Below are 24,633 nucleotides of genomic sequence, written 5' to 3'. Positions count from 1 at the left end.
ATACTGCACTATACAAAATCATTCAATCACTCAACTAATAAAAGAGACTGGTCTTCTCAGCCCCCTCTCTTCCTCTTCTGGTCCAGAGGAAGGATAGTACACAAGAGTCCCTCTCTAGCAGCAGAGGCTGGGGAGCCCAAAAGACAAGACAATGAAGCCGGCGGGTCCTCCTGCGAGATGTCCTCCTCTCAGCACTGGGGTAGGGAGTGTCTACAGAATGTTGATACATCTCTTTAGGTCATCAAACCAAACCTCTGTTCTTGGAAGGTGAAGGGCACGTTTCTGGCATTGAATTAGTACCTGGGCAAACATTTGTGCATGTCAGTTTGCAGAGCTTGTGTTAGAAGAGTCACATTTTTTGAAAAAATTAAAGACACATTCTATTCCTCCATCCAATGAGGACTCTCCCACCCAGATGTCTCAAGACAATGGTTGTGCTCAACCAATTAGGTCTCTCCCATCACATGGTAGGTGTCATGCAAAACCAATGAAAAGTAACCCAAACAGATGTGACAGGACCACGGGCACTCACCCAGACTGATGTAGTTCCCTTCAAAGTTGAGGTCCTTCAGCACAACTATCAGCTTGCTGCCTTCAGGAGCTGGTTCTGTCCAGCGACTCACTTGGCATCCCTTTATGTCGTACCTAAAGATAAAAGAGAACTCTAAAATAAAGAGCAGGTGCCATATAACCATCAACACAAGCCACTGTTGCCTCTGAAAGGACAGAAGGTTTCGGGCATGGGCAAGCACATCATGAGGACATCTGAAAGGTTGGTGGGGCTGGACTAGTTTTCTTACATTTAGGGATCTCCTTCAGGAGGCATGTCAGGCTATGTTTAAGATATATTCCTACAAAACTATCATAGCCAGAATATTTACTACAGCAATATATCTCGATGATTAGTATACAGAGATAAGTTCAACATCCTCTTGTCAGTACTTTTCTCCATGAAGAGTCATAGCATCATCTTTGTTTAGTCAGTGCTGCAGGTGTGCAGCAATGGGTATTGACAACCTTTTAAAAACTTTAAAATCACCAACTCAGACACTCCCACTACACAGGAGCTTACAAGTGGTATCTCAGTTTGATGATATCACAGACAAATTCATTAAAAATTAGCTCACTGTAGACTGCTGAAGCAAGAAGGTGCAACATCATCATCTGTGGGCATCAAGGAATCCCTTCTTGAAATAAGCACTGCAAAAACTGTTGAGGAATCACAGTTTCAATGAAAGAAATTGAGAAGTTGAGAGGAGGAAATGTAGTGAGGTGGCTGCCAATGTCAGTGGCATGGGTAGTTTAAAAGCAGTACTGCCTCGGTCAGTGAGGACATGGAGGAAGCACAGAGTGTGAAGTGTTACACGTGGTAAAGAAAGACTTGGGAGGAACTGTAGGTGAAAAACAACTCTTATAATGAGTGACAAAAACATACATGTAATGGTAGATTCAGGATCAGTTGTACACCACATCACCCGAGGGCTCTGTAGAAAGCTTGTGTGGACCAAAGGACATTAACCCTAGTGGTTACCAGACCATTGTAACAATTTTATAGAGTACACATAGGTGGAAATAACGTTCTGGGGGACGAAGATGGGACACAGTGTATGATGCAAAGTCTGGACCACCAATTTTGGTTTGGGTGCATCATTATTACCTACATGTAGTCAGCAACTCCATGGCAAGGGTCAAATCTTGGCAGTGAGGACAGCCAATGATGAATAATTGGTGAGGGAAACTAAATTTGTTTTTGAAAGGAAACCGGGGCTGTTAAAGTGGTACATCTGTACGATAACACTGATACAGTGATAGAGGGAGAAATTGTTGTTAAAACCCTATACCAGAAAAATTGTGATTTTGACCAGTGAAGGGGTCAAAAATATGATGAAGAAAAAATACATGATAGAAAATAGGGATTCGCTGGTAGTGATTGTAAAAAAAAAAATCTGATGGCAAGTTAAGGTTCTGTGTGGATCTTCACAGTTTAGGTCAGAACATAGTACTGGGCAGCTTTATTCTGCCCAACAAATGTTCTAGTTTGTGAAGGACGCTAAATACTTCTCAAAGACACTTTTGAGATGTGCTTATAACCAGATCAAATTACAACCAGAGCCAAAAGTCAGTAATAGCTTTTATCACTCCGGAGAGTATGTTTCAATTCATCCATGTGCCTTTTGGTCTCACACTGGCTACGAGATTGCCCCAATGAATGATACCTGATATACTAAAAGATAAGAGCCAGGTTGTGTTCCTCAATAATGACACCCTCGTTTTCGGACGGACTGTAGAGGAAAACAACATGTCCTTGAAGGAAGTCTTGGACAGGCTGAGATTCCCTCTACATAGAGAAAAATATGAATTCTTGGACGAGAAGATGGAATACGTAGTATATACCACTTCTGCAAGCTGGGTGAGACCAAAGGCAGACTTGGAGAGTGCTGCTAAGGGAGATGTAGAATCACAAGATAATGAACAATTAACGTCCTTTATGCAAAGTTTGTCAGAGGCTCTGTGGACAATACTGAGCCACTCTAAACGTTACTGTATAACACAAGTATATTTGAAAGATCACATATGCAGAAACCTACGAGTAAAACAAAATGGAAGTATGAGAAGTGTAGTGAGCTTGCATCTACAGTACTAAATAGCCAACCACATCAGGCCCGAGCATCCCCAAGGAAAGGAGTGACTGTAACAGTGGCAAGATGGCATGGAGAGCAGTACCTCAAGCCCGAACTGAGCATGATCTACGTACGCACACACACTTTTGGCCCTAGACAAGGTGTCTATGCGTGAAAAACACCCTGTCAGACTCTAGGATTACCTCTGGTAAACCAATGGCCTGCCCCTACTTCCGGGTGTATGATGACACCATGATATAATAACATTGTGTGAACCCTGGTTTGCTTAAGCTTCTTTTTTTTATGTCCAACCTTATTTCTTGAAATTTCATTAAACTCTTCCTTGAAAAATTGTCATGCAGCATTTGGCTTGTTTTTATTTATGCTTATTACTTTTTAGTCATATATAGCTTTACAGAAGGACACCATACGGAGTCTTGTACTTGATGTTATTGGCGCTTTTGAGGGGTGTTTGCTGCAAAGTCAGGTCCTGGCTTGGAAGCGCCATTCATCAGTTATTCTGCATTAATAGATCAGTTGTAACCTAATCATGAGTCTCAACTCCGTGTCCTCACTACAATAACATATACCACCCCCACTTCTGGCGTCACTGGCCACCAGTGCACACTAACATAAAACAAAACTCATAATCTCCCACTCTTGGACAAGACTCTCAACACAAGAAACAAGTTCAACTCCTGTACCACTGTTGTAGTTGGATTCTCGCTCCTAGGCGAGACTGCTGGTTTAGATGAGGAAAGTACTTTTGTAGGCGACTAGGTCACTGCTACAGCAAGTTGTAACTGTCGGCCCAACCCTCCGGTCTCACAAGCAGTACCTCACAAAAAACCCCAAACAGTAAAAAGGTGACTTCTGGCAGCCTTACACATGGACTCTAGATTGCGACCTCTCAGGGGAGTCCTGGTGGAACGGAAGTTACCCTTTTCTCACTTTACAAATAAGTCTTAGTCACACACATGCAATGAAGGAGATGCAGGAGAATTTTCAATGAGTTTCTTGAAAAGTCTGCAATCTACGATAAAATGCATGAGCTGCAATAATTAGAATAATGCATAATAAAAGAAGCATAATTGTAAAAATGAGTCATGAATACAAAGACCCCCAACCATCTTACAATAAAAATGAAATGTAAAATCCCTAGCATAGAGAACCTGATCCCTAACCTAAGGAGAGCTAGGTGTGATAAATCTAAACCCCAGTACCATGTGCATGAGAAGTGCCCCTCTATACCGTGGAATGAGGTCTAGGTCAGACTCCGTGGTGACACGAAGGCTGGGTCTGCATCAAGGCGATGTGCAGCATGGATGATGTCGATAGCATCTGGCAGGAATCCCTCTGATAACCTTGTCTGTTTGAGATGTATTTACACAGATCTTGTAGAACCGCTGACGCAGGTATGTTTCCAAACAATAGATTAGGGCCAGGCTTGTGGCGGCAATTATGTAAACAATTCCCACCAAAAGTACATTATGTTCCTGTCACACGTAAGTGGGAAAGGGACATGATATGAATACCTACGTACAGCACTTAATTTTGACGCTGATAGTGACGCCTTCACAGTGTCACTGAGAACGTAAATCAAAACATTACTCTAGCTCGAAACAGAGGCAGCCATCTTAAAACAAATAATTAATAACTAGGCTAAAACAGAGCAGTCTAAGTGGGTTAAAAGTCACCAGGAGACGGGGGCACAGGCCTGCAAGCCAGAAGGCTAAGCAAACTCCTGAGACCCGTGAAAACTAAACACGCTAGTTGCTAACTGGATGAAAGGCAACTTTCTTCTGATAAATGAAATGAAATATAGATTTATATAGCGCGGCTTATCACCCGTGAGGGTCGTAAGACACTGTCCCTGGGCACAGGGAGATTAAGGGGGTCATTCTGACCCCGGCGGTCTAAGACCGCCGGGGCCAGGGTCGGCGGGAGCACCGCCGACAGTCCGGCGGTGCCCCGCAGGGCATTCTGACCGCGGCGGTTCGGCCGCGGTCAGAAGAGGCAAACCGGTGGTCTCCCGCCGGTTTACCGCTGCCCTTAGAATCCCCCATGGCGGCGCAGCTTGCTGCGCCGCCATGGGGGATTCTGACACCCCCTACCGCCATCCTGTTCCTGGCGGTTCGCCCGCCAGGAACAGGATGGCGGTAGGGGGTGCCGCGGGGCCCCTGGGGGCCCCTGCTGTGCCCATGCCAATGGCATGGGCACGGCAGGGGCCCCCGTAAGAGGGCCCCGAAAAGTATTTCAGTGTCTGCTAAGCAGACACTGAAATACGCGACGGGTGCAACTGCACCCGTCGCACCCCTGCAACTACGCCGGCTCAATTTTGAGCCGGCGTCCTCGTTGCAGGGGCATTTCCTCTGGCCGGCGGGCGCTCTTTTGGAGAGCGCCCGCCGGCCCAGAGGACATGTCTGAATGGCCGCCGCGGTCTTTTGACCGCGGTGCGGTCATTCAGCGGCGGTACCCTGGCGGACGGCCTCCGCCGTCCGCCAGGGTCAGAATGAGGCCTTAAGTGATTTGCCCAGAATCACAGGACCTTGCGCCGAGGCTCGAACCCGGATCTCCAGCTCCTGAGGTAGTCGTTCTGACCGCTGCACTACATCCTTTCCCTTGACAGACAAAAGCAGTGATCTTCGGCAAGAACACGTCACCATGGGACTCCAGCTGGTGGACAGACGAGCTCTGTCCCACAACAGCACCCCTGCCAGAAACCTCTGAATTATTACTGACCGCAAACTGGACATGACTACACAAGTCAACGCCATCAATGCATCCTGATTCCACACTGTAAAGATACTGAGGGAGATCTTCAAATGGCTCCTAAGCAACACTAGAAAAACTGTCACTCATTCCCTAGTCACCAGCAAGTTAGACTAGGGGAAACCCTTCTACATCGGGGTCAACAAGCAAACCTTTGCAGCCAGACTCATCCTCAGTCTCCCACACAGAACTCACATCATACCTAAGAGAGTGAGCTCCACAGGCTCCCAATAAACAAGCATGCTCATTTCAGCTTCCTCACACACACATTCAAGGCACTACACAACTCAGGCCCCAGTTACCTGAAAAGTCACACATCCTTCTACCAACCATTCAGACACCTCCGCTCTGCAGGGCTCCTACTCGCACACTTCCTACGCACACACAAAACCAGATGAGGAGGACGGGCATTCTCTTGCATCTCTCCTCAACCGTGGAACGACCTCCCACTTCATGTCAGAGTCTCCTCCTCTTCTTAAATTCAACCATAAACTGAAGACCTGAATTTTCAATTAAGCAACCGGCTCTAGGAAGGGCTCAGCACACAACCTGCTGAGCGCCAGGAGAGCCTAAGGGAGTACAAATACACATAACATAAAATAACAAAAGAAAGCACGCCCAATAAGGTGCCACCCGCTGAACCTCCTCCACATTGAAGCCTCCTGTTGAGGCGTGTTTATTCCAATAGGTGCAGAAAGCCCAGGGACTTGAGCAAGCGCCAGACTCTTGCCACAAACTGTTGCACAAGTGAAGGAACATACTGAGATGTTCTTGATTTCAGCCTCTTACCTCCTGTGCCTACTTCCCACTTGGGTGGTAAACACTGTAGTAAAGTAGACTCTTTCTTGGCATGGTTACACTTATTTTCTGCCTGTGTTGACTGGGATCCTGCTAACCAGGACCCCAGTGAGTATGCTCTCTCTCCCAAAACTTGGTATTTCACTCACAATTGGCATACTGGTGCCCCCTTATAAGTCCCTAGTATTTGGTACCTAGGTACCCAGGGCATTGGGGTTCAGGAGATCCCTATGGGCTGCAGCATATATTTTACCACCAATAGGGAGCCCATGCAAAGGCTTCTGCAGGACTGCCCTTGCAGCCTGTGTGAAATAGTGCAAGTACCCTTTCACTGCCATTTTTACTGAACCTGCTCTTCCTGGACCCTTCTATGCTTCTTGGACTTGGTCCCCTTCTTCAACACGTCTTCTTGTCCAGGAATCCACTGTTGGTGTCTTGCGGTCTCTTCTGGGTTTTGTATAATTCTTCTTCTAGTTTCTGTGTGTGTTCTAGGAAAGTTACTGTGATTTACTCCTGCTTTCCCGGTCACTGGGGTGGGTTGTGGTACTTACCTTTGTGCTTCTCTAGTACTCCCAGCTCCCCTCTATACACTACAATTGCCTAGGTGGGGGACCAACTTTCACATTCCACTTTCTTAGTATATGGGGTGTGCTCCCCCTAGGCCCACTTCTAACTATTGTGATTTCCACTAATTGCACGGTTTTCTAACTGTTTTTATGTCTGTTTCTGTATACTAGTGTATATAATTTGTGTATTACTTACCTCATAAGGGAGTATAGTCTTTTAGTATTTGTATAGTATTTTTGGTATTTGTGTTACTAAAATAAAGTACCTTTATTTTTGTAACACTGTGGATTTTCTTTCATGTGTGTGCGTATTGTGTGACTACATTGCTTTTGCAAGAGCTTTGCATGTCTCCTAGATAAGCCTTGGCTGCTCATCCACAGCTCCCTCTAGAGAGTCTGGCTTCTAGACACTGCCTACACTTCACTAAGAGGGGATACCTGGACCTGGTATAAGGTGTAAGTTCCATAGGTACCCACCACACACCAGGGCAGCCTCCTATAAACATGGGTTCATTTGTCGCTTTTCAAGAACCAAGACAGTGATGAGGTATTTCTCCATGCATCCTTCCACCCATCGAGCCACACAGCCATTAATCCATTGTTACCCATCATGGACTTCACTTTTACATCTTCACAAGTTGGTTAAGATGGTTCAGTGCTCACCGGGCAGTAATCCGCTCATCCGGGTAAAAGACACTCTGCATAATGATCAAATATCTCTGAAAAGAAAAGACATGAGACCATTTTACAGGCACAGCTGAAAGAAGAGGAGCGAAGCAGAATAGATGAGGACAGAATGGAGAGAGGGACAGGTGGCAGAGGCGAGGACAGAGGGTGAAAGAAGAGAAAAACAGGTGAAAGGGGGAGGCAGGTGAGAGAGAAGAGGCAGGATGGATGTGGAGTGAAACTGTGGGAAGGACAAGCAGGGGAAGTGAAAAGAGAGGCAGAGAGAGGAGAAAGGAGACGTGAGAGGGAGACACAGAAACGGACAGCTTATTACAAACAGGGAGTCAGAGAGAGGCAGCGACAGCCTACTGTAATGAGAACAATAGCTGTCCCGAGAGTCTAGAAGAGAGAGAGAGACAGATGATCAGAATGAGACACAAAGCCAGCTATCAGCTGAGAACGTCAAACAGAAGAAGAAAGGGAGTTCGAGTACCAGAGGGAGGCAGAAAGAGCCGACCACCGGGAAGCAGAGACAGTCTGTGAGGAAAATACACAAGACACTCAAGAAATCAAAAACCACTTTATAAAAATGCCTCCCTCTGGTAGTCGAGCTCCCGTTCTTCTTCCGATTGACTTTCTCAGCTGGTCGCCTGGCTCTGTGTTTGGGGTGGAAGGGATGCCGTACTTATGCTCAGAAAGTGCCCTGAGGGCAGGATGTGGTGGGTAGGCAGTGGGTTACCAGGTCCACCCCCAGCTGATAACCACTTCTTGTGAGGTATGGCACCTGGGCCTCCCAGGATGTACCATTCTGCTCACTTCCAATATGGCAGGACCCCCCGCCAGCATGTGGAGCCCAACCCAGGGGGGTGGCTACCAAGGGGGCGACAAGCTTCTGGAAAACTGAAATGGCAACTGGTTTCTCCTTTCCTGTCCCTAGTGCCAGCCTGTCTGAAAGAACAATAATGCAGCCCCTCTCCCAAGTTATTACCCATGTACCCTTTAAAGGTGGCTTCTCCTTTGAAACTCGCCTTTTGGGCAAGCACCCACGTGGTTTCCTGCAGGGTGTATGTGACACCTCCTTCCAGAGCAGACTCCTACTGTATCCTTTCCTGGGCGTCGTTAGCATGTCCCTAGGAGACTAAAAAGCTGTCTCAGCGACAGGATTCCATGAGCTCCGGGATTGGGCACAGGGACTAAAGACAACAAAGTGGCAACTTTGCTTACGTTGCCCATAGCAACTTGTTACATTAATTTAGACTTGAGAATCGGCCTTAATATGACAAGTTGTTTGACACCCTGGAGTGTCTGCTTAGGTAGCACTGTTCCATAGTTAGCAGAGCTGAGGGATCAGCGTGTAACTCTGTACTCACCAAAGGGTCAACCAAGGCTTTCCACAGTAAAAACAACAGTTTTGTGTTTTTGGCCATGAGATATGTTGCACCCTGCCTTAGGACTCAATAGGCCTGCCACTGGGGTGACTTACACATGCTTTGCATTACTTTAAATGGCAAAGGTGGGCCATATGCACAGTCAACATGCTTTGCCATGGACTCCTTCGGGAGTCGTGATGGAAACAAGCAATCACCTTCCTCCAGTGAAGACAATGACAACCATAAGTAACCCCGCAACCGGCAGGTGATCTTATTTAAAGTTCAAAAGTTGAGGACTGTCTGGTTGGCCACCAGCTAGTGGGCACAAGCCTCCCTTCTTCTAGCACATGTTGAAACCTTCATGTTAGAAGCAAGAAATACTTTATGAGTAACAATGTCTCCAACGGTTGTCACGCCAGGAGCATAGACCTTCATGATGGGTATTGTTGGTGCGACACATGCTTAGTTTGGTGATCACTGTGCCATAGGGCACCCCAACTGCGTGTGCATAATCACCCTCCCCCCCACGTTTGGACCTGGAATGCTGGAACTTCATAGTGTTGGGTAGTCCTTCGTTACACTCAGCGAGGTTCACTCCTCTCAACTTCCCCCCTTTTTCCATCTTCTCATTTGCCTCAACTCTTAGACTGTCTTACTAAGGCTTACACATGCTTGGGCAAGGTGCGGGCATTACTGCTGGGTATGTTCTAAGTCCTGTTTGTTCTGCTTATGGGTATGTATGGCACGGCATCACAACAGACCGTTAGACCATACACAGCAGGCTACACCTTTATGGTTATACTGCAGCTATCGTTGTGAACCGGGCGTCCGGGGGTTGTGGGGAAAGGGCACAGAGACTACCCTTTCCCTAGTGAGTCTTCATATTCTAAGTGGAAGACCTGGAAAGGCCATCTGCATTGGCATGGGCAGTCCCAGGTCTGTGTTCCACTTGAAAATCCATTCCCTGTAGGGAAATGGACCACCTAAGCAGTTTGGGGTTTTCACTCTTCATCTGTTGTAGCCATCTGAGAGGCCTGGGGTCAGACTGAACTATGAAGTGAAAGCCCAACAGCTATGGCCTCAGCTTCTTCAGGGCCCAACCTACAACAAAGGCTTCCCTCTCTATGGCACTCCAATTTTGTTCCCTAGCGAGTAGTTTCTTGCTTATAAAAGCAACTGGCTGGTCATGTCCATCATTCATTTTCTGGGAAAGGACCGCTTCTATCCCCATTTCAGAAGCATCTGTTTGGACTATGAATTGCCTGGAGTAGTCAGATGCTAGTAGGACTGGAGCAGAGCACATAGCATTCTTCAGAGTGGCAAAGGCCTTTTGACAACTCACTATTCAAGAGCTCGTCAGCTCTTGAACTTGGGTGTGCATCAGTTTTTGTCACAGAGTTGAGGCCCATGTAATCCACACAAGACCTCATTTCCCTCTTCTCTCCTTTGGAGTGAGGTTTGGGGACAAACTACTGGGCTAGCCAGGGACTCTCAGAGGGTTCAATGACACCCAAATCCAGAATCTTTTTAACCTTTGCTTGAATACTCTCTCTGACATTGTCTGACTGTCTATAAATCTTGTTTTTGATAGGCAAGCTGTAACCAGTGTCTACATCATGGGTTCACCAGTTTTTTTTTCCAGAGGTCAGAGAGAATAATTCAGCATACTGGTTGAGGACTTGCCTGCAACCAGTTTGCTGTTGTTCCGTCAGGGTGTCTGATAAGAGCACTCCATCCACAGAACCATCTTGTGGGTTGCTGCAGAGGAGATCAGGGAGAGGCTCACTCTCATCTTCCTATCCCTCATCTGTAACCATGAGCATGGTCACATCAGCTCTGTCATAGAAGGGGTTTAGGCAATTGACATGTATAATTCTTTTTGGGGTTTTGCAACTGCCTAGGTCAACTAGATAAGTGGCCTTCGCCCAGCCTTCCTCAACAAAACTTAGTGGTACCCTAACAGGGTGCCCAAATAAAAGTTCAAATGGAGAGAAACCTACTCCCTTTTGTGACACTTCCCTGTAGGCAAACAGCAGGGAGGGAATCAGGACATCTCATCTTCTTTCGAGTTTTTCATGGAGTCCTCCAATCATTCCTTTTAGGGTCTGATTAAATCTTTCAACCAGCCCATTTGTTTGGGGATGGTATGGGTTGGTGAATTATAAGTCACCTCCACATTCCTTCCACATTTGTTCTAAGTATGCTGACATGAGGTTTGAACTGCTGTCTGATACCACTTCCTTAGGGAACCCTACCCTGGTGAAAATACCCAGAAGGGCTTTTGCAACTGCTGTGGCAGTAATGGTCCTAATGAGTATAGCCTTGGGCTACCTAGTGGTATGATCCACTACCACTAGTGTGTATTGGTGTCCTGATGCTGTCCCCTACCCTTTCAAAGGGTACCCCAACCACAGGTAGTCGCATTAAGTGGGCCTTTAAGTGTCCACCTGCTTTGCCACTGGCCTGGCAGGTGGGCTAGGACTGACAAAAGTCCTTCACTTTTTGGGACATTTCCTGGCCAGTAAAAGTGGTTAACTAACCTACTCCAAGTTTTATTTTGGCCCAGATATGGGAATGTCATGGCCTAGACTCCCCTAGACTGTGAAGAGTCTCTGAGCCCACCCTCCTGTGCAGGTTTTTGGGGGCCATAAGAAGACTATTTTTGTCTTAGCTCCCATCTTTCCCTTGGGGGGCTTTTTGGCCTCTTTCATTTGGTCTCCCCCACCTGTGATAGTTTTGGTTACCCTTGTTTTGACCCAATGGTCTGCCATCCTCCCCAATTCTTGAGGGGAAAGTGAACCTAGGTCACCAGATATTGATGTAGCCTATAACTGAAACATTTACTTAGCAGATACTTTTTTCATGAACAGGTTATACAGCCCATCATAGTCTTCTACCTTGTTCACAGCTAACCAACCACCCAGCATTTTTACTGAGTAGTCCTCAAAGTCTACCCAAGTTTGGCTCTGTTTTTTTTGCGCCTCCCAGAACTTTATACTGTACTCTTTAGATATAAATCCAAAGCCCTCAATCAGGGTACCCTTCATGAGGTCACAGGTTTTAGAATCTGCCTCATTTAGTGTCAGGAGCCCATCCCTGCACTTTCCTGAGACTAACTCCCACAAGAGTGTGCCCCAATGTTTTTTCTCAATTTCCCACCCAATGCAGGCTCGTTCAAAGGCAGAAAAACATTTGACTACACCATCTCTTTTAGTGAAGGGCGGGACAACTCCTTTTGGGAGTTTGATGTTGAAGGATTTCTCCTTCACAACTTGTATGCTGCCTCCACAGATGGCTACCAGGCCCAACTCTTTTCTCTGTTTCTCCATATCCAAAAGCTGACTCTCTAAGGACAGTCTCTTGGTCAGCATGGCAATATCCAGGTCTGTTTCTGTGGGTGCACTAGTGCTTTAGTGAGAGGAGCTCCCCTCATCTCCATTGTCCACAGCATTTTCATCCATCATAAATGCATCGTCGTCTACTTTATCTGGGGGACTATCTTTTTCATGCTGGGCCACTAGAAACCTAAGTGTCTCTGTTTTGGGGCTTTTTCCAGTATGAATTTTGTACAGTATGCCAATTTTCCTTAATTCGTCTTAGCTATATGTCTCATAAGGTCCCAGGTTGAGCTCCTGGTTCTGGGTCTCTGCATCTGTCATTTTTATTTTACTAAAGCTCGGACCTTTTTAAGAATTTAGAATACCCTTTTTGTATAGGCCAACTAAAGTAAGGACTTTTTAAAACTTTGTGCTAAAGTTGTAGGGACCTAACCAGGGCCATAGCAATTATTTAAAAAATTTGCCAAAAAATGTTTAGTTAATTAAAAATTAAAAATTAATTAACTAAAAGCAATTTGGCGAGTTACCTGTGTGCTCACAAAATTGACAAAGTGGTATCAGCAAATGCAAAGCCTTTATCCCACTGCTGATAAACCAAATGTAAGAGGCTGGCCCTCTCTGTAGTGTGCACAGCTAGGCACACTGTGCAACGGGTCCAGGCAACCACAGGTTGGTTCACAGGGGTAAAACTAGGTCACCTAATGCTCTAATTTTTAAGGTAGCTTGGTCGAGCATTTAGGCCAATCTTGGAGGAGTGCAAATCATTTGTTGTACTCACAGCATCAATCTTGCAAATCACACACTCTAAGGAGTAACTCAAGAAAAAATTATAACAATACTTCACATTTTTATATACATTTTAAGACCAAGATCATCAGAATTGGATAAGTACTTTTCGAGATATGAATTTCTGAAGTTGAATAAAAATAGTCTTTGTATGCGTAATTACGCATTATAGAAATCAATGGAAGATCACCTTTAAAAATACATATAAAATCGTACAGTGGGTTTACCAAGTTCTTTTTTTGCAGTTTGGTTGAGGTTGTCTGTGGACTCACTGTGACAGCTGGAGAACTTCAGGTGGCTCCGGGTTCTGTCAGTAGCAGCGGGAGAAGGACTCTGGAGATGGTGCAGCCTCTCCTCACGACACTGGCACCCCTCAGGGGCATTGGGCCTCCCAGACTCCACACTGGCACCCTTCAGGGGCACCAGCCTGCCACAGTCAACACTGATACAGCTTAGGGGGATCAGAATCCCAGACTCAGCACTGGCACCCCTCAGGGGCATTTGCCTCCCAGACTCCACAATGGCACCCTTTAGGGGCACTGGCATCCCAGACTCCACAATGGCACCACCTAGGGGCACTGGGCCTCTCCAGCTCTACACTGACACCCCTTAGGGGCATTGGCCTCCCATACTCCACACTGACACCCCTTAGGGGCACTGGCCTCCTAGACTCCACACTGTAACCCCTTAGGGGCACTGGACTCCCAGACTCCATACTGGCACCCCTAAGGGGCACTAAGCGTCCCAGACTCCACACTGGCACCCCTCAGGGGCAATGGCCACCCATACTCCACACTTACACCCCTTAGGGGCACTGGACTCCCAGACTCCACACTGGCATGCCTTAGGGGCACTGGCCTCCCAGACTCCACACTTGCACCCCTCCGGGGCACTGGGCTTCCCAGACTCCTCATTTGCACCCTTCAGGGGCATGGGCCTTCCATACTCCACACTGATACCCCTTAGGGACACTGTCCTCACTGCAGCAGATCTCATCTAAGGCCTGAGGAAAGATGGTTATACCAACCCCACATCCTGATGGAACTCACTGTTCCCCTCATTGTCCAGCACAAAGCCAGCTGTATCCTATACAAAGCCAAAGTGATCAGCACCACTGTTTATCCTGCAGACAAGCTCACCACCTCTGGTGGTTCTTGGCACAATTGCAGCCAGGACACCATCACAACCAGGATCAGGAAGCAAACCCCATCTTCATTAGGACGGCCCCAAAGCTGCACAAAGTAAGAAAAGAGCTGCAGACGCACTTCTTGAAAGAGCACTACATCACACCTGATTAAACTTCCACAGCCCAGCTATGTCTCCCATCACTCGTGGACGTTACGCTAGTCTTTGACCCTGTAAATGACACTGCTGTCTTTAGATGTAGGTTTGCCATAGAAACACCATATAGCTGCACATATACATAAATATGGAGATTTCATAAAGGAAGACGGAATGGAAGAGAGACAGAAAAGGAAGGTCAGAGAGGTGGACAAGAGTGCTACAATGACCCTCTCACCACAGCAGAGTGTGGGTCTCTGCTCCTACCTTGCCCTCCTCGGGTAGAATTACACTGTGGACACCTGCAGAGGGAGAGGAGGAGGGGAGAAAGAGAGCATACAGTGATTAATAACATTAAAGTTAGCATCTTAATATTGTCATTATGTGCACATTCACTTGACTACTAGGTAGACATGTCACAGATTCAATCCTCCACACACACAGGTTCTTCAGCTCTGAGCTTCCTTAGCTGTTCTATCATTCCACTGGCACTTTAGGGCTTAGGGCCCGATTTAGATCTCGGTGGAGGGGTTACTCCATCACAAACAATATCCCTGCCAGCGTATTACTATCTCCATTGGCTACACTGGAATCGTAATACTGTGGACAGGATATCCGTCACATATGGCCAAGGCCATAGTGGTGGGGCAGCCCTATTGAGGATGGCCCTTCCAGCATGGCCATAGCAGGAGGGCGCCCTATTTAGGATGGCCGTTCCAGCACGGCAATGGCAGAGGGGTCGCCCTAATTAGGATGGTTGTCCAGCACGGCCATGGAAGAGGGGCCGCCCTATTTAGGATGTTCCTTCCAGCACGGGCAGGGCAGCGGGTTTAGAAGAGTTCAGAGGACCTGCTAGCAAAGCTCTTGCCAGAAGTGGTCCCCTTAAGAGAGTTGCCAACAGTGAAGTCACGGAAGCCGCCTCTTGTTCCTCTACATTAGATGGGGGCACTGAGGGTGTGGCAGCCAGGGAGACATGCAAGATCTGTTTATGGACGTCCTGTTTGTAGGGTCAAACTGACCGTTCCCTCACTCTGGCCTTTTTCCAGTAGGCTGCAGGTCCAGGGGTTGATTTCAGAACAGATTGGGGTACCACAACCCAAACATGCCCACTTGACCCCATTCTAGCAGAGGCCTTGTGCAGTGTGGGGCTGGGGTCAATACTGGCTGGGGCGGCCTTGGGTGCATGTTCAAGGGCGGCTCTTAGGGTCCGGGGACGGAGAGTGTGGAATATAAGTGGGGCACTGGGGGCTCCTAGGGTCTGGAATGTAAGCAGTGGCATTGGAAGCTTTCAAGGTCCATGGGCACTGAAGGTGTTGAATGCAACTGGGTGGAATGGACTATCTTGGGGTCCAGAGGACTGAGGGTATGGAATGGAAGTGAGGGCACAGAAGGCTCTTGTGGGTTGGGGGGACTGAGGATGTAGAATGAAGTGGGACACTGGGGGCTCTTGGGGTCCAGGAGCTTTGCTGGTGTCTTCTTACTGCTCAATTCTAAATTACCACATTATTCCTTTCAAAGAGACTCATCAGGCACAGAGCATTATTGAGGGTTATATGTTCTCAATCATATTTCATGAGCAGCCCGCCCCTCCTCCAAGGGAGATTTTGGAGTTTCTTTGTTGAGGGTGAGCACTGGTCGGTCAGCCCCAGATGCTTGGCATCTGTGGCATTCCTTCACGCGTTGCTATATGTGGCATTTCTTCACCACTTGATTCCCATATGTTTCATGCCTTCACCACGCATTCCCATATGTGGCATTCCTTTACCACGCCTTTGCATATTTGGCAGTCCTTCACCACGCTTTCCCAAATGTGGCATCTGTGGCATTCCTTCATCACGCACTCCCATATGTGGCATCTGTGGCATTCCTTCATGCGTTCCTATATGTGGCATTTCTTCACCACACGTTCCCATATGTGGCATTCTTTCCCATATGTGGCATATGTGGCATTCCTTCACCACACGCATGCATTATGGCATTCCTTCATCACGCACTACCATATGTGGCATTCCTTCACCACATGTTCCCATATGGGGAATATGTGGCATTCCTTCACCACACGTTTTGCATATGTGGCATTCCTTCACGTGCTTCCATATGTGGTATTCCTTCACCACGTGTTCCCATATGGGGAATACATGGCATTTCTTCACCATGCGTTCCCATCACCTCATTTAACTTGGTGCTCTATGTGAACGAAATGAATAACTTGCATAATAAGGCAGCACAGAATACTGGCCAGGTGCCCTCGTAGGAGACAGCCTTTAGTGGAAACTGCCACTTAATGCCAAATATTGTATAGGGAGGCCAGTGTCTGCTGTACTTCTTGAAATCGAACGACGTAGGTCTTCAAACACTCCAGTTTCCAGTCCGGACGGCGAGGAGGGGAGCTGTATGCAGTCATCAGTTTCTGAGGAACATCTGATTAACTCCAGAGAACACTCAACAACAAATATCACAAACTCTTCAGTGTCTTGAGCTCTGGCCTCTTCTTCAGAGGTAGCTGATCGAAGGTGCCGAGATAAGTAATGTACACCTAAAAACTGTTCCCTTCAGGATTGATTCTAGCACAATAAAGCACAAGTCAATATTGGCAAGTGTTGTAAATGGCTCTTTCTGCACGGTTATCCCCAAATGTTTTGCCTTTCTCTTCCTATTTCTCTGACCCTCTTTTTGTTGGCTTTAGGTCTCCGGGCACTTCACCACTGCTAATCAGTACTAAAGTGCAAGTGCTCTCTCCACTAAAACTTGGTATAATTGGATTGCAACTGTTTGGCTTATTTATTTACCTGTAAGACCCTTGTAAAGTGGTATATCGTATACCCAGGGCCCGACAATTAAATGCTACTAGTAGGCCCTGCAGCGATGATTGTGCCACCCACAGAAGTAGTCTTTCAAACCTGTCTCAGGCCTGCCACTGCAGTGCCTGATTGCACAGTTTACTACCACACTGACTTGGCAAGTCAAACTACTTGCCAAGGCCTAAACTCCCTTTACTACACCTAGGTCACCCACTAAGGTAGACCTAGATAGCCCTATGGGCAGGGAGCGGTGTATGTATAAGAAGGACATATATTTTTTATGTGTTACATGTCCTAGTAGTGACAAACAGCCCATTTTGTTTTTCACTGCTGTGAGTGCTGTTCCTCGCATAGGTTTGCCGTGGGAATTGCCTTATATGTCTAAGTGGTAATTTCTGATCTATAAGGAGTAGAATGGGCATGTCTGGTATGTTTAAAGTGGTAGTGAGAAATCCTGATTACTGGTGTAGGTAGAGTTTACATTACTATTTCAGAAATGCTGGGCATTTCTTGTCCTTACATCTTTGGTGCTTTGCAGCATGGCCACAATCCACATCTAGGGCATGGGGACAGCTCCACTTTGTACACACTCCCCAGACAGCCATCCATTCATCTACATACTGATGGTCTTCCTGGGATGGGAGAGAGGGAGGTGGGGCACACTTTACACTTGCATAGGCTGTGTCCTGCTTTCACATAAATGGATTGTTTACCCCCTACTGATGTCTGGAGCCAGGGTGGACAAGAAGGGAAATCACTGGAACTGGTCAGATCTGGCTGGAAACTTCACCCACCTTCTAGAATCTGGGCACCTGGAGTATAAGTACAGGGGCTCTTGCCCCATGATTTTAGAGCATTTTTGGAACTGGAACTGGACCACTGCCAGAAGGACTGCTGGACTGCACAAAGAACTCATCTGGACTGCTCTTCTGTTGTTGCCTGGTGCCTGGTGTCTGCTGGATGGCACAAAGGACACATCTAGATTGCTTTTCTGCTTGTTTCCCTGCTGACAGCTGCTCCCTGGCTCTGTCCTGTAAGGCACTGTGGGACTGCCAGGAGGGATCACCAGTGTTTGCTGTGCTGGTCTGCCTACCCACTGCTAGCTGCCTGCTTGGCCCCAACTGCAAGTGCTCTCCAGGGGCTTGCGGACTGACCCCTGCTCCCTCAGAGCTGTTAGGCTCTGGGGGTGACCACTGTAATTTTCCTCCTGCGTCTGGTGAGCACTTTGAAGATTCACCTCATCTCCACATATAACGTCTGGGGCAGTGCTTCACTCCTCCTTATTGTGCCACCCGGTGCAGGCAAAGCACCTCATTTTTTTTTTCTGCTGGCCCAGCGAATGAAGAGAGCTGCACCCGACCTGGATGAGCACGTGGTGAGCACTTCAGGTCCTACCTTGGGGACTGCTTTGCACTGTGATAGTTTCAGCGCATGCAGAGCACAGTACGTTCATTGAGGGCATGTTGGGTGCCTCATAGTCATTACCAGGCAAAAGTGCTGTGTCTGGGCACGGGCGTCATTCATACTACTTCCTAGCTGTCCTTGTCATATATCAATCATTGGTATCACTGATTAACATTTAGGGCATACACAATCTTTCCTTCTGTTAGTTAATATTTCAGTTTACCACAGAATGGAGTCGACTCCATAGGTGCAGGCACTCACATACGCTGACACAAACGTGACCTTAGAATCAGGAGCCCTGACCAGTCTAACCGAACTTACAGAGCCAATTGAATCGTGCGGCAGAACGGAACGGAGGCTTCCTCTGCCCATGATGGAGCAGCCTTGAAGCAGCCTGGGTGCTCCTATGTTTAAAGTCGAGCAGCCAGTTACCCTGGCTGACCCCCTAACGGTCACTGTGTGTGGTCCACTGGTCTTTTGTCCTGATGAGACCCCAAAGTGATAGACCGAAATGTCTCAATGATTTTTCCTTTGAGGATTTCATCCAAAGCCATTAAACAATGGAATGATTGACTTTAATAACTAAACAATTGTTGGACTAAGAAGGCACAAGACCCGAGTTCTTTTCTGAATCGAACTAACTCGGGATAGGTTCATGGATACCCAATAAATGTGCAGAACACCCGGTTAACATGTTTACGATGGACTGTGCTTTTCTTGAAGGATATATAATCTACATGCTTCATGCACCTACACTTTGTTTTGATAAAATGTGAATCGATTTGTGGTAAATATTTACTAACAGAAGAAAAGACTGAATATGCTTTACATGTTATTCTGTGACAACAGCAGTTGATGTGCCACAATCACAGCAGGATGAACGATCAGGATAAAGAAATAAGCTCTGCATCCTTGCACATACTGGCTGCTCTTTGGCCTGGGTAGACAGGTAGTGTAGGAGGCTGGACTGGCTTGTAGTGAGTACCAAGGGGTACTTGCACCTTGCACCAGGCCCAGTTATCCCTTATTAGTGTATAGGGTGTCTAGCAGCTTAGGCTGATAGAAAATGGTAGCTTAGCAGAGCAGTTTAGGCTGAACTAGGAGACGTGTGAAGCTACTACAGTACCACTTAGTGTCATATGCACAATATCATAAGAAAACACAATACACAGTTATACTAAAAATAAAGGTACTTTATTTTTATGACAATATGCCAAAGTATCTTAGAGTGTACCCTCAGTGAGAGGATATGAAATATACACAAGATATATATACACAATAGCAAAAATATGCAGTATAGTCTTAGAAAACAGTGCAAACAATGTATAGTTACAATAGGATGCAATGGGGACACATAGGGATAGGGGCAACACAAACCATATACTCCAAAAGTGGAATGCGAACCACGAATGGACCCCAAACCTATGTGACCTTGTAGAGGGTCGCTGGGACTATTAGAAAATAGTGAGAGTTAGAAAAATAACCCTCCCCAAGACCCTGAAAAGTGAGTGCAAAGTGCACTAAAGTTCCCCTAAGGACAAAGAAGTCGTGTTAGAGGAATAATGCAGGAAAGACACAAACCAACAATGCAACAACTGTGGATTTCCAATCTAGGGTACCTGTGGAACAAGGGGACCAAGTCCAAAAGTCACAAGCAAGTCGGAGATGGGCAGATGCCCAGGAAATGCCAGCTGCGGGTGCAAAGAAGCTTCTACTGGACAGAAGAAGCTGAGGTTTCTGCAGGAACGAAAAGGGCTAGAGACTTCCCCTTTGGTGGACGGATCCCTCTCGCTGTGGAGAGTTGTGCAGAAGTGTTTTCCCGCCAAAAGAACGCCAACAAGCCTTGCTAGCTGCAAATCGTGCGGTTAACGTTTTTGGACGCTGCTGTGGCCCTGGAGGGACCAGGAGGTCGCAAATTGGACCAGAAGAGAGAGGGGACATCGAGCAAGACAAGGAGCCCTCTCAGCAGCAGGTAGCACCCGGAGAAGTGCCAGAAACAGGCACTACGAGGATGCGTGAAACGGTGCTCACCCGAAGTTACACAAAGGAGTCCCACGTCGCCGGAGAACAACTTAGGAGGTCGTGCAATGCAGGTTAGAGTGCCGTGGACCCAGGCTGGACTGTGCACAAAGGATTTCCGCCGGAAGTGCACGGAGGCCGGAGTAGCTGCAAAAGTCGCGGTTCCCAGCAATGCAGTCTAGCGAGGTGAGGCAAGGACTTACCTCCACCAAACTTGGACTGAAGAGTCACTGGACTGTGGGGGCCACTTGGACAGAGTTGCTGGATTCGAGGGACCTCGCTCGTCGTGCTGAGAGGAGACCCAAGGGACCGGTAATGCAGCTTTTTGGTGCCTGCGGTTGCAGGGGGAAGATTCCGTCGACCCACGGGAGATTTCTTCGGAGCTTCTAGTGCAGAGAGGAGGCAGACTACCCCCACAGCATGCACCACCAGGAAAACAGTCGAGAAGGCGGCAGGATCAGCGTTACAGAGTTGCAGTAGTCGTCTTTGCTACTATGTTGCAGGTTTGCAGGCTTCCAGCGCGGTCAGCAGTCGATTCCTTGGCAGAAGGTGAAGAGAGAGATGCAGAGGAACTCGGCTGAGCTCTTGCATTCGTTATCTAAAGTTTCCCCAGAGACAGAGACCCTAAATAGCCAGAAAAGAGGGTTTGGCTACCTAGGAGAGAGGATAGGCTAGCAACACCTGAAGGAGCCTATCACAAGGAGTCTCTGACGTCACCTGGTAGCACTGGCCACTCAGAGCAGTCCAGTGTGCCAGCAGCACCTCTGTTTCCAAGATGGCAGAGGTCTGGAGCACACTGGAGGAGCTCTGGACACCTCCCAGGGGAGGTCAGGGGAGTGGCCACTCCCCTTTCCTTTGTCCAGTTTCGTGCCAGAGCAGGGCTAAGGGGTCCCCTGAACCGGTGTAGACTGGCTTATGCAGAATTGGGCACATCTGTGCCCAACAAAGCATTTCCAGAGGCTGGGGGAGGCTACTCCTCCCCTGCCTTCACACCATTTTCCAAAGGGAGAGGGTGTCACACCCTCTCTCAGAGGAAGTTCTTTGTTCTGCCATCCTGGGCCAGGCCTGGCTGGACCCCAGGAGGGCAGATGCCTGTCTGAGGGGTTGGCAGCAGCAGCAGCTGCAGTGAAACCCCAGGAAGGGCAGTTTGGCAGTACCAGGGTGTGTGCTACAGACCACTGGGATCATGGGATTGTGCCAACTATGCCAGGATGGCATAGAGGGGGCAATTCCATGATCATAGACATGTTACATGGCCATATTCGGAGTTACCATTGTGAAGCTACATATAGGTAGTGACCTATATGTAGTGCACGCGTGTAATGGTGTCCCCGCACTCACAAACTCCGGGGAATTGGCCCTGAACAATGTGGGGGCACCTTGGCTAGTGCCAGGGTGCCCTCACACTAAGTAACTTTGCACCTAACCTTTACTAGGTAAAGGTTAGACATATAGGTGACTTATAAGTTACTTAAGTGCAGTGTAAAATGGCTGTGAAATAACGTGGACGTTATTTCACTCAGGCTGCAGTGGCAGGCCTGTGTAAGAATTGTCAGAGCTCCCTATGGGTGGCAAAAGAAATGCTGCAGCCCATAGGGATCTCCTGGAACCCCAATACCCTGCGAACCTCAGTACCATATACTAGGGAATTATAAGGGTGTTCCAGTAAGCCAATGTAAATTGGTAAAATTGGTCACTAGCCTGTTAGTGACAATTTGGAAAGAAATGAGAGAGCATAACCACTGAGGTTCTGGTTAGCAGAGCCTCAGTGAGACAGTTAGGCACCACACAGGTAACACATTCAGGCACACTTATGAGCACTGGGGCCCTGGGTTACCAGGGTCCCAGTGACACATACAACTAAAACAACATATATACAGTGAAAAATGGGGGTAACATGCCAGGCAAGATGGTACTTTCCTACAGGTAGGTGTGATGGATAGAGAGGATGAAAACATTTGCAAGCAGGTCTTTCCATGGGCGTGAGCCACCAGGCAGACACACTTATAGCATGGGACACCAAGCACCACACACCAAGACAAGGGTCCTGACATCTTGAGAGTGGGCAAAATAGAGCATTCTAGGATAGCTAGATGACACATTTCACAGGAAGTTCTCATTAAACGCATGGGAACATAGTAGCTCATTGGCTAGTGACTGCAACCTACCTTATTTGCGGCACAGGGCACAAAAGCTGAAGAAACCTGTCTGGCAAGTAGGCAGCTGAGGTCACCGGATCATCACTCCTCGCCCCCATGCAGCCTGGAAGACCCGACGCTCAAAAGTTCTACCCACGTCTGCTGGACCTGGGAGAGTTGTTGGAGTCCATTTTGGTCCCCTGAAGGAGAGGTTTTGCCAAAAGAGGAAAACCACAGATTTTGTTGTGTTGAGCAACCAGTAGTCCAGAGGTGACTGGACTTTTGCTGAATCCAAGAGGACTTAGAGGGACATCGATTTCTGTGGCCAAATATACCTCACCAGGACTCTGGACCAAAGAGTAGGCCCAGAATGAACCCCGTGGACTGCACAGCATCTTCAGCAACTTTGAGCATCTTGACTCCCTTGCACCAGGACCACTTCATAGAAGTTAACGGTAACTGGCTACTAACACTGGAGCTGGACTGGAGACTGCTTTCCTTGGAAGGTGTTTCTTTGGATTTTGTTGGTCACCCTGGCTGGATCCCTGCTGGAGTTGGTCGCTTAAAGTGGCTAAGTAACCACATTTCACTTTGACAATTATCTTGAAAAGTTTCAAAGTGTCAAATTTGTTGAATTTGTCAATGTTTGTTAACGGTTAAGTGAAAAGTTGTGATTTATTGTTTCTTTAAAAATATGTATCTCTGGAACGCTCCAGCTGGATCTTTTTAATTTTGGTGTCCATAAAGACACAAAAATACAGACTATTTTTATAAATCGGTGTCAGGTTTTTGAGAGTCATGTTTCCTTCTTCTTCAATTGTTCTGGTGCTGTTTAGATGCTTTACACACGTTCCTTTGTGGAAGTCTGACAGATCGAAGCCATGGCTACCCAGGGTTGAGCTAAGGTTTGACAAATGACACCTGACTGGTCCTAGAAGGGTTGGTAAGTTTATTACACAATGAGGTCGCACACCCACACCATATAATGTAACCCATTTCCTCACAGTAATCTTCTGGGTTTGGGAGCCCGTTGGAGCAGTCAAGACTGATTTGCATATAGCTGGGCCCACAACTGAGGTGGCATGATGTGCAAAACAACAATGGACTGGGAGGAGGCCCTGACTAATTACCAGTGAATGAGATTAATTCAAGCATTCCATCCATCCATTTTTTTTGTATATTTCAGTGTGACGCCCTAAGTAGGATGGGTAAGCCCAGACGTGGGTTTAGTGCACACGGTGTCACTGGAACCAAGCTAAGCATGGCGGATGAGCCTTAATAAGGACAAAACTGGTCCTGGGTTGCTTGTGTTTGGTTCAGGGAAGGCCCTGCCTGACAGTTCGGGCTGGACTGTTTTCTAGGAGCAGGGGGGGCATGGTGGGTGAAACAAAATGGATTGGGATGTGGCTCACAGCAATTGCCAGTGGCTGAGAATAATTCAACCATTCCATTCATCACATTGTTTTTGATTACCTTGGTCAGATTCTTTGGGTGGATCGAAGTTGGCAAGGGCAGATTCAGCAGATAATGCATTCTTCATATTTGCGAATGCCGCTTCGAGTCCCAGCCCACACCCACGTCTCAGCTGTCACGTAGGGGGCAGTGAGGGAAGTCAAGTTGCCCACAGTAGTTGACCATGCCCAACAAACTCCTCACCTTGCCGACGGAGTTTGAGGCAGGTGCTGACTTCATGTCTCGTACTTTGGTTTGGTCAGAAACCACCCTAGCACACAAAAAGTGGCAGCTGAGGAAGCTGCTGTGCGAGTGCAGGGTTTCTTACTTTTCTTGATGCAAGGTAAAACCACACTTTAGAAGACTTTTCAAAGCCAAGCACTATGCTCTTCTAGAGAGAAGGCGTACACCCATATGCCATCACTGACATTGATGACACCCTTAGACCACACATACACACAATCTTCCTTACCCAGGAATTTGACAAGCAGAGTGGACTCCAGATGTTGCACATACACACACACACACCTCCTTACCCAAGACAATCAGAGTGTGAATAGGACTCCAGGTTTTGCGCACACACACACACCCATACATACATACATACACATTCACACACAC

General features: G+C 47.4%; 1 protein-coding gene across 2 annotated transcripts in view; it reads right to left on the bottom strand.

Moving 5' to 3' along the window:
- PIP5KL1 (phosphatidylinositol-4-phosphate 5-kinase like 1) overlaps nucleotides 1-24,633 on the bottom strand; it is a 294,458-nt gene that overhangs the window by 56,311 nt on the left and 213,514 nt on the right. For both annotated transcript variants that reach the window (XM_069236934.1, XM_069236935.1), the window contains 3 exons: nucleotides 14,466-14,500; nucleotides 7,421-7,476; nucleotides 533-645 (listed from right to left, as the gene is read on the bottom strand). In XM_069236934.1, the coding sequence (XP_069093035.1) occupies nucleotides 533-645; nucleotides 7,421-7,476; nucleotides 14,466-14,500 (204 nt within the window). The remainder of the gene's footprint in view (nucleotides 1-532; nucleotides 646-7,420; nucleotides 7,477-14,465; nucleotides 14,501-24,633) is intronic.

This window comes from Pleurodeles waltl, chromosome 6, assembly GCF_031143425.1.
Source record: "Pleurodeles waltl isolate 20211129_DDA chromosome 6, aPleWal1.hap1.20221129, whole genome shotgun sequence".
Lineage (NCBI taxonomy): Eukaryota > Metazoa > Chordata > Amphibia > Caudata > Salamandridae > Pleurodeles > Pleurodeles waltl.
Note: the sequence above shows the minus strand (reverse complement) of the source record. Positions and strands in the feature narration are given on the sequence as shown.